Source organism: Tupaia chinensis, unplaced genomic scaffold (genome assembly GCF_000334495.1).
Source record: "Tupaia chinensis unplaced genomic scaffold, TupChi_1.0 Scaffold148792_1, whole genome shotgun sequence".
Lineage (NCBI taxonomy): Eukaryota > Metazoa > Chordata > Mammalia > Scandentia > Tupaiidae > Tupaia > Tupaia belangeri.
Genome location: NW_006208639.1, coordinates 811,750 through 822,304, shown reverse-complemented (window position 1 = coordinate 822,304; position 10,555 = coordinate 811,750). Strand labels below are relative to the sequence as shown.

Here is a 10,555-nt window from a genome sequence, read left to right as displayed (position 1 = left end):
TTTCTTTCAGCAGTAGATCCAAATCAAATTCCTTGTGAATCAAGTAAGGAAAGAAATCAAAGTATAGTTTCGTTAAATAGAACCTATAGAATCTGGTTGTTTTTAATCACGGTTCATTTCTTTGAAACCTTAGCTACTAAGGTTTAGTCAAATAGACACAGTTGAATAGTAAAATAGCTAGAAGACTTGAGATATCTTTAGAGATTACGCTAGACTGTTACAGATTGAGATTTTAGAGGGCATATTACAGACATCGTAATTAGCTCCAGACTTGATATGAGTGTTGGATGACTTACTGCATATTAAAACTTTAAAATCTCAAAATTTTCTAAGTCTACTAATAATACTAGTTTATCATTCAGAACATTTAACTCATCCTATAAAGAAATGTTTTCATACTGGTGTTTAATTTTATTGTCAGATGAAAATAAATATTACTATTTCTGCAGTAAAATATATGAATTTTAACACAAAGTGAGACAAAATCACAAACAGCTTCATTATAATTCTCATCAGTTTTTGCTGCCAAATGAGTTTCTGGTTTTTAGAGAAATTTAGATTTTGAAATTATAGGTAATAGGTAGTAGACCTTTTACACTCTCTACCTTAAATATTTTAGGCAGATTGTCTTTCAAATCTCTCTGGTTCTACATTCCCAAATACCTTTTGAGTCACTAAAGGGCCTATGAACTATTTTCATTTGTATTGAAAAAACTTTATTGCTTCCCAACTCATTAACCTTGGTTCTTTTTCTGTTTAGTTCCTAGCATCATCACTGAGTCCTTTGGAATCCATTATACTATTACCTTGAAGTTCTTACTTCATATCCTTGCCACAATACATCTGTAACAGTGCAAACCTTTGTTACCTCTCCTTCTGGTTTTGTGGCTTCTCAAACTAGGTTGGATCAACTAATCTATTTCCACGTTATGTTAGACATCAGTAAATACCAATCAGATAGGCTTCAAGTTCAAGAACCTCTTCCTAGTAGTGAGGAGTAGAGAGGACTGATTAAATTAGGAAACATTTGACACAATGGAGTATTTTGCAATCATTAAATAGGATGAAATAGTTCTTTATGTTCATTGACAAGACATTAAGGAGAAACACATGTTGCAGAGCGGTATATTGAGGACTTATTTTTGAGACACTTTACCCGAGACACAGAGAGGCAGAAAGCGAGAAATTATTCCCTTGGAGAGATGGTCACACTGCAATCCCTTCTCCTCCGTTCTCTCGTGATTTTGGACATGCATGCACATGTGCCCAGCGAATTTTTAAGTCGCCGGATCTGCTCGACTACATGGAAGTCAATTGACAAAATCATTATGGCATCTGCTGGTCCTGCTGATTTTGATTTATTTTTTGATGTTTAAAAAAACCAAGATATGCATTTAAATATGAAAAAGAAAAAATGTTATCAGCAAGTCAAGTGTGGTAAGTCTGAAGAAAGGAATATAACACAAAATGACTAACTCTGCCTAGGTTAGGAAAATCTTGGAGAGTGTTTTCATTTGGGCACAGAAAGAGATGTTCTGATCAGAGCAAATGGCAGGTTCAACGGCCCCCAGTGCTAAAAGCATGTAATGTACTCTAGGAGCTGCAGACAGGATGCTAGAGGTTGACTTCAAGGGAGATAGCAGGGGAACCAGAAGTTAGAGTAATGGCTATGTCACTGGACTCCCACGTAGGCGACCGCGGTTCGCGTCCCGGACCAGGTGGCTTAAAACTCACGCCGGGCGCGTGTGCGTGCGTGCCCAAGATCCCGAGAGGAGAATGGAGAAGGGATTGCAGCGTGACCATCCCCCCTGGGGGGGGATTTCTCACTTTCTGTCTCTATGTCACTCTCTCTGTCTGGCGAGTGCACGCGCCCTATAGGAAAAACCTTTCCAAAAAAAAAAAAAAAAAAAAAGGGAGCTAGCAGGATTCAAGGTCAAAGTGAAATTTACTCAGACCATGAAGGGCCTCAGCTGCTAGCTAGCTGGAAATATGTACCTGATCTAGTCAGTGGGGACCTTCTGGAGGTTGATTTTTTTTTTTTTCAAATGTTTTTTTACTTTTGAAGTAATTCTAAATTTACAGAAAAGTTGCAAATACAGTACAGAGATTTCTTATATATATTTCTGTTTATCTCCTTTTATTATGGTAAATTCGTCAAAACTAAGAAACCAGTATTGGGCAGGCTATGGTGGCACAAAAGTAATGTAATGCTCCACGACACTGAAGCCACATGGTGAGGGCCTGGGTTTGCAGCTCAAGGTCTTGTGCACCCTGGGTACAAATGAGTGTGTTCCTCCTAATCCTGGCCAGAAAGGTTGGGGGTAGATGTGTGTGAAGACCCTGATAGGGATTCCTGTCTCACATGGAATAAATAAATAAACTTAAAAGACATGAATATTTATAAATCTTTATTTACATTTCACCAGTTGTTTTCCTATTAATATCCCCCCCCCCCACCCCGGGAACTAATCTAGGAACCCACGTCACATTTAGTTTTCATGGTCTCCTTAGTTTCCTTTGCTCTGAGTTTCTCAGTATTTCCTCATTTTTTGACATTGAAAGTTTTAAGGGATGTTGATCAGTTTGTAGAATGTCTCTTAATTTGGGTTTGTCTGATATTTTCTCATAGACTGACTGAGCTAAGGTTTTAGAAAAGCTGAGACAGGTGAAGTGCATTTCATAGCACATCACATTAAAAGGCACATGATATCTGCATGACATCATTGCTGATGTTTATCTTGATCATTTCATTAGGTATTTGTCAGGTTGCTCAATTGCTAGCTTCACAGTAGGTTTTTCATTTTCTTTTCTTTTTGGAGAGGTTTTTTTGCTATAGGGCGCATGCGTTCGCCAGACAGACAGACAGAGACATAGAGACAGAAAGCGAGAAATCACCCCCCAGGGGGGATGGTCACGCTGCAATCCCTTCTACTCCATTCTCCTCTCGGGATCTTGGGCACGCACACACACGCACCCGGTGTGAGTTTTAAGCCACCGGATCTGGGACGCGAACCGCGGTCGACTACATGGGAGTCCAGCGACATAGCCATTACGTTAACTGCTGGTTCCCACAGTAGTTTTTCCTTTTCCACACTGTCAAGCCTTTAAACTTTACAATATATTAGAATTGATATCTAATGCAATTATCTGACTGGATTATGAGAAGAGGACAGAAACAGTAGTCAGTTATATTCCTATAGTTGTTACACTAATTTAAGTGAAAGATGATAACCACCAGACCTTTCAGTGACAGTGTTAAGAAAAGGATTTAAATGTTTCTGGGCAACTGGATGGTTTACTGAAGAAATAGGGCAAATCAAAACCACAATGAAACACCATTTTGTACCCACAATTCTCATAATAAAAAAATCAGGTAGTAAAAAAATATTGATGAAGATGTGGAGAAATTATAGTCCATATATACTACTAGTAGGAATGTAAAATGGTGTAGCTCCTTTAAAAACGAGTCTGGCAATTCCTCAAAGTTAAAACATATGTAGCATTTTAAATAGCAATTATACTCCTAGAAACATACCCAATAGCATGCACCTAAATATATATATATATATGAACATGCACAACATTGTTCATTATAACCTAATAGTGGCAACCATCCAACTGCCCCCAACTAATAAATGATAAACAAAATGTGGTATATTTGTACAATTAAATGTTATTCAGCAATAAGGTATGAAGTATTGATACATGCTGCAGCATAGGTGAACCTTGAAAACAGTATGCTAAAATGAAAGAAGCCAGTCACAACGATCACACATGATTCCATTTCTATGAAATGCCAGAACGGAGACAAATGTAGAGACACAGAGTTGATTTGTGGTTGATTATTTGGAGTGGGTGGTGATGGTGGAGAGACGTGGCTACTATAGGTAAATGTTATGTGGTTTCCTTTTGGGGTATGATTATTTGGAGTGGGTGGTGATGGTGGAGACTGGGCTACTATAGGTAAATGGTATGTGGTTTCCTTTTGGGGTGATGAAAATGTTCTAAAATTGATAATGGTCATAGTTGCACAATCCTGAATACACAAAAAGCCATTGAACTACATTTAAAATAGGTGAATTATATATGAATTAAATCTCAGTGAAACTGCTACGAGGCTGGGGCCCTAGGTATAGCATCATAAATCATTAGCGTAAAGGATTTATCAGACAACAGGACCAGCATTTAGCGTAATGGCTATGTTGCTGGACTCCCACATAGTCGACCACGGTTCCCATCCCGGACCCGGTGGCTTAAAACTCATGCCGGGTGCGTGTGCGCCCAAGATCCCGAGAGGAGAATGGAGGAGAAAGGATTGCGGTTTGACCATCACCCCAGGGGGTGATTTCTTGCTTTCTATGTCTCTGTCTCTCTCTCTGTCTGATGAGTGCACGCACCCTATAGCAAAAACCTCTCCCAAAAAAAAAAAAAAAAAAAAGGATTTATCAGACAAAAGTGAGGAGACTCTAGTCGACTACAGTTTAAGTCCTGGACCTGGTGACTTAAAACTCACACCGGGCATGTGTTCATGTGTGCCCAAGACCTGGAGAGAATAGAGGGGATTGTAGCATGATCATCCCCCTGGGGAGTGATTTCTCACTTTCTATCTGTCTCTATCTCTCTGGTGAGCACATGCATCCTATAGCAAAAATCTCTAATAAAAAAAAAAATCGCAGAGAATTGAAAACTAACTTTTGGCATTCAAGAAGATACTGTTTTTGAGACTAGCTGATGTCCCTCCCCATTTTCAACTGTAATTGCCTTTACTTCATATGATAAAGTGTTTTACCATTAGTGGTTATAACAATGTCTCTTAAGAAATCTGCAGGGTATTCGGGGATAATACAATTTGAAATTAAAGATTATATCAATTTAAAATAAAAATTTCTGGTAATCTAAGTGAATTTAGAATTATTTTCTGAGTGAAGAGAATGGTTGATCAAGCCATAAAACCTAGCTAGCCATACAAATCATCAAAGTTTCTCTTCACCCTACCCCTGTCCATGCCACATTCCTCCCTGTGCACTCCTAAAATTACTTCATGGTTGACAGGAATTCTTTTTTTTTTTTGAGAGAGGTTTTTGCTATAGGGCATGTGCGCTTGCCAGAAAGACAGAGAGAGAGAGACAGAAAGTGAGAAAACACTCCCCAGGGGGGGATGGCCATGCTGCAATCCCTTCTCCTCCATTCTCCTCTCGGGATCTTGGGCACGCACGCACACGTGCCCAGCATGAGTTTAAGCCACTGGGTCCAGGGCTCGAACCATGGTTGACTACATGGGAGTCCAGCGACATAGTCATTATGCCATCTGCTGGTCCCCAATGGTTGACAGGAATTCTATACTAAGAATAACAATAGAAATGGTGAGGAAAATATTCAAATGATTCCACCAACTTACTTTCTTTTTTTAAATTGCTAGACAGTGAGTGTACCTGTCAAAAAATAGAAGAGAAAGCACCCTCCAATGGGTTGTGGTCATGTGGAATCCCTTTGCCTCCATCTTTTCACCCTAACAGGATTTTAGGCACACACACCTGGCAGGGTTTTCAAGCCATCAGGGCTGAGATCTGAATCACAGTCAGCCATGTGGGACCCAGCTCCTTTAATCAGTAGGCTACAGAGTTGGTCCCCCACAACTGTTTTAACAGTTGTGCATTCCTTACTTGGCATTAGTAAATGTTCCATTTTAAAATCCAGAAAGATATTTCACAAAATACAGAACATGCAGGGTTCTGTTTGCTCTTTTAATTGGTCAAGATCACTTTTATTTTTTTTCTGGAGGTTTCTGCTATAGGGCATGTACGCACACCAGAAAGGGAGACAGAGAGAAAGCGAGAAACCACCCCCCAGGGGCGATGGCCACACTGCAATCCCTTCTCCTCCATTCTCCTCTTGGGATCTTGGGCACGCATGCACGCACACATGCCCAGTGTGAGTTTAAGCCACCAGGTCTCAAACTGTGGTCAACTACATGGGAGTCCAGCGACATAGCCATTCGCCAACTGCTGCTCCCCCAAATCACTTTTTAAGTACAGTATCAAGGAAGTAATTAATCTGGTATAATCTGCAAAGTGGTGAGTAATCTTTAAGCTGGGACCTCACAGCTGTGAAATGCCAAGTTCGTGTTTGAATATATGACCAAAAGAATAAAAATCATATGATGACTAGTATGTATGATTTAAATTTTTATTAATAAAACAGAAACCTAAACTCAGACAATGGCTTTGTTCTTGTAACTACTCTGACTATATCCTGTAAAAGAAATTCTTTATAAAAGAACTTAGGTGAGAATTATCAATATACTAGTTCCATCAAAAGCTGCAAATTAGGAAAACTACAATTAGGTAAATGAAATTTAAAAAAGAACAAATTAAACTTTAAGAAACCACAGGATTCTCTCTCAAAGAGGCCTCCTTTAAGACAGTCTCCAACGTAGCTTATTTGCAAATGTAAGTAAATTCATCTAGATCAATCATGTTGCAGAATACCTAAAGGAAAAAACTGGGGGAACTCATGGGTAATTTTCACAGCTTCATTGTAAAGTCCAAGATCTGAAAGACACATTTAAGCAAATATTTAATTGACAGTGGAAATTTGTAATATCATTTTCTAAATTATTTTAATCTATTTCCTCCTAATTGTATAAAACCACTAAATACTAGAATGATCTATTTACCAAAAGGACTGCTATCTTCTTTAAACTGGATATAAGATGTACACATGATGGTTGCCTTGGCTGTTACTCTTCCAATTACTTCTATAATACCAGAAATTTCTTCATTAAGCTAAGACAAAACAAAATGACAACTTGATGCAATCACATTTTCCGTTGATTATTAATTTTTAAAACTGTTATATGACTTACATATTTTCATTTTGTGTAACAAAGTAATTCTAAAACTTACCTATGCAAAATGGAACTGTAATTCCTTTTTTTAAATAATTATTTTATATAATTTTATTCATCATCATTATTTTTTAAAAATTTGACTACAGAGCAACAGCGAGAAAGAAGGAAAATGAAAAAGCAAGCTGCCAGGTCCAGGACGCGAACCATGGTTGGCCATGTGGGTGTCTAGCACTTTAACCACCATGCCACCTGCTGGCCCTGAACTGTAATTTTTTAAAAAAATGAGTACTTAACTGTATGTCACAGTCTTGTTACCTTTAGTAATAGGTCCAAAAATAAGTTGAAGGCAAAAATCACTTAAAGATACTGAGAATGTCCAGCATTCCTATAAGCAGTAATTAATTTAAAAGGACCCATGAGAAAAACCTTTCATAATCTATTGATATATTTCATGAAGTGTGTTCTGTATACATTAACCAAATAGCATAAGAACAAGAAAATGTTTTTACGCATGTTAAATATAAAATGCAGAAAGAAGTAACAAGTGAAAATATATGTAAACAAGAACAGAAAATAAAATGAAATAAAACTCCTGAGAAAGGAAAAAAGTGAAAAGTGACTTAACTGAAAGATTTTTGTCTGATTTTATAGTCTTTCATAAAAAATAAGAATTGTTATCCAGAATTTAAGGGAAATATACAAAAATCATGGAGCCCAAAGAATCACTGGTTAGAAATATAAAGGAAAATACAATGAAAAGATGACAAGAATTTAATTTTAAACCAGGGAAGTTACACAAGCTTATCTTTATACATCTACTTCAAAAATCAGAAACATCAGCAAAAACTAAACCAAACTAAAGAATTAACTGTAATAAACAGAATTAATACTTCAACATACAGGTTCCATCAACTCAATGGTTCCATTTTTTCCTTCTCCATCTGAAAGAATAAACATTTTTCCAGTGGGATGAATCTAAAAAAGAAAAAAAAAAAACCTCACATAAACAACTTTTACAATATCACTAAAAAAGTTGGACAAAAGATAAGTAGATTGACCTTTATTTACCTAGTCAAACACAATACAACTGTTTTTAATTTATTTGGCTCTAATTACAATTTTATTCTCAGATCTGGTCATGGGACAACCAGTTAATTTTGAATTACAGATAAATAATGAATACTTTTTAAACATAAGTAGGTCCTGTGATTTTATTTGCTAAATCTGGAAACCCTATGCTAAGAATAAATTAAAGGGGGCCTATACATCTAAAAGTGAGATCTGTTTGCACTTAGGGTTTGTAATTCATGTTTCACAGAGGGTAGGTTTTAAAAATGAGGAATGATGGTCCCCAACAGCGGCCTGAACTCAGGCTGGGCACATTTGTGAGTATGCCCAAATCTGGAAAATGAAGGAATTGTAGTTTGGTCATCCTCCCAAGGGGGTTTATTGCTTTCTGTCTGTCTCTCTGGTGAGCACAAGAGCCCTATAACAAAAATCTCTCAAAAAAAAAGGAAACAGACCAGAAGGAAAAGCTGGAAAACTACACCTGACTAGGCAGTATGTACGTTGGGACATTAAAAATTCATGGAGAAATGGAATTAAAGGCCAGCACCATAATGTATCCTTGGGTAGTCATCCTAAGTCTCATACTACTTCTGACAGATGCTGTACTTTCTTTCACACCATCAGGGCCACAAGTGTTGGAACCAACATCTCCAAGGGTTTCTACATGTGCTCCTCCAACACTAGCACCCACCCACACACAAAAAACATGAATCAGTACCTACTTCAACTTTTTCAACAGCAAGAACCCAATCTACAACACTGCAGGAAAAAAGGACACAATCCACCAGTTCACCATTGTACTGTTGCACAACAGATGGCAATGGCACCAAGACAGTCTTCAATTCCTGGCATAACAATCAAACCCAAGCATCCCCAGGTCATGGATGACTACTGCTACTGGCCTCTATATTGGAATCTCTAATTTTGCTGTGATGTTCCTCACCTTTGTGATTTTGATAATTATCAAAAGGTATTATTATATCAAAACCAAGACACATCAAGTAAGATTGGTTGCATTCAAAACCCTCACATTGGAACTTTGAAAAGCACAGAAGAGCAAGTCTGAGCAGAAGACAATGTCTACATTATTGAGGATAATATTTACATTGTAAATTAAGAAACGGTGGCATTCTTAGGGGTTTTATACCCATGACTACAGAAGACAGTGACCAGATGTGACTGTTGGAAACTTTCTATATTTTAGAACCATTTTTCAGTGTCAGTTTTACCTGGCATTCTAACATGCCAGTGATGTTGGATAGTGATGCCCTAGCTCAAAGCTGTGTAGAGTCAACCTCATTGTTCACATAATCCTAACTTTTAGTACTAAAATTGGCACTATTTTTCTGGTCATTACAGAGCTCTCTCAAACATGAACACTTCAGAATAATATGCTTTATTTTACGTTTTCTAACTTTTCACATTCAACCACTGTTTATCTTTACAACATTGAAAATAAAATTTCTCAGCATGAATACTCTGTATGTTAGTCCAGTCAAAGAAACTTCCATAAACATTGTCATCAATAGACAATTTTCAAAAAAAAAAAAAAGAGGCATGATGAAGAAAAAAGTGAACATCTGGATTCTACATCCGGAAGGCAGCTGCAGAGGACCATGAGATGTTTGAAAGGCGGGTTTGCTACTCGCTGAGGCCCTGCACATTTTAGTTAACTACCAACCACTTTCTACTGTTTTCCTGTTTAGTCAGAATACCTATTTCACTAAGAGGTGTGTGGATGAAATGAGCTGCTAAATAAACCTTAATAATTTTCTTTCCCTCAGCTTTTACAGGTCACTGATTAGAAGCCTTTGGGCCTGTTTTCATCTGAACGATGAAGGGCTGCGCTTTACCACTAGGGCAACAAAAAATGCTGCTGTGGGATGTGGAAGGGACAATCAACGAATGTTTTATGGAGAGGAGACTTCAACGAGAAAATGAAGCTTGGGAACACACACAAGTGTGGAAAAGAAGGAAACAAGCAGACTCGCCTAGTTGGCGTCAGTCATGTCTGGATTAAAAATTCCTAAGGTCATGTTTATAACTAACTTCCCGTAAATTTAGAACAGTGCAGCGGCGCTGGAATTAGGAACGTGCGTCTGAAACACCTCTACTTCACGCCATTAAAGAGGAGTCCAAATGAGGCTGCAATGAATAAATGTCTATAAAAAGTTTTCTTGTACAAAATTAAAACAAAACAAAACAAAAAACAAGCGCAATGATGTTCTGAAGCTCTCGGTTGAGGCTGCAATGAATAAATGTCTATAAAAAGTTTTCTTGTACAAAATTAAAACAAAACAAAACAAAAAAACAAGCGCAATGATGTTCTGAGGCTCTCGGTCCTCCTTAGCCCTCCGTTACCCACCTAGTCCGTTACCCACTGAGTGTGCCACCATGGTGGTCACTGACTCCCTTTTCCCGGCTACGAACCGGGAGCCCAGGACGTCTAGCCAGCGCACCTTTTCCAGCCTCCCCACGAAGCAGACGGGCCGGTCGATGAACTGTGCTAGCATACTAGCGTTGACGCGAGATCTGGGCAGCTCCATGACGTCCGCCATGATCACTCTACAACACCCGCAGATGGCGGGAGAGACAGTCTACTGAAACTAAGCGCGCCGCAAGGATTTATGGGGCAAT

General features: G+C 38.2%; 1 protein-coding gene across 1 annotated transcript; it reads right to left on the bottom strand.

The window, feature by feature from the left end:
- Nucleotides 1–6,172: 6,172 nt before the first annotated feature.
- RPA3 (replication protein A3) lies at nucleotides 6,173–10,538 on the bottom strand. The gene is made up of 4 exons (XM_006170632.2): nucleotides 10,378–10,538; nucleotides 7,751–7,825; nucleotides 6,677–6,785; nucleotides 6,173–6,551 (listed from the first exon to the last, which is right to left on the bottom strand). The coding sequence occupies exons 1-4, from the start codon at nucleotides 10,474–10,476 to the stop codon at nucleotides 6,469–6,471; spliced, it is 366 nt and encodes a 121-aa protein (XP_006170694.1). The 5' UTR covers nucleotides 10,477–10,538; the 3' UTR covers nucleotides 6,173–6,468.
- Between the last annotated feature and the right edge of the window lie 17 nt (nucleotides 10,539–10,555).

What these genes read in the sequence shown, in the direction of transcription:
- RPA3 (XM_006170632.2), bottom strand. Translation starts at nt 10,476, where the DNA reads ATGGCGGACGTCATGGAGCTGCCCAGATCTCGCGTCAACGCTAGTATG. An exon ending in CCATTGAGTTGATGGAACCT is followed by an intron (nt 6,786 to 7,750) that starts GTATGTTGAAGT and finishes GTTTTGTCTTAG; the next exon opens with CTTAATGAAGAAATTTCTGG. An exon ending in AGAAGATAGCAGTCCTTTTG is followed by an intron (nt 6,552 to 6,676) that starts GTAAATAGATCA and finishes TGTGTCTTTCAG; the next exon opens with ATCTTGGACTTTACAATGAA.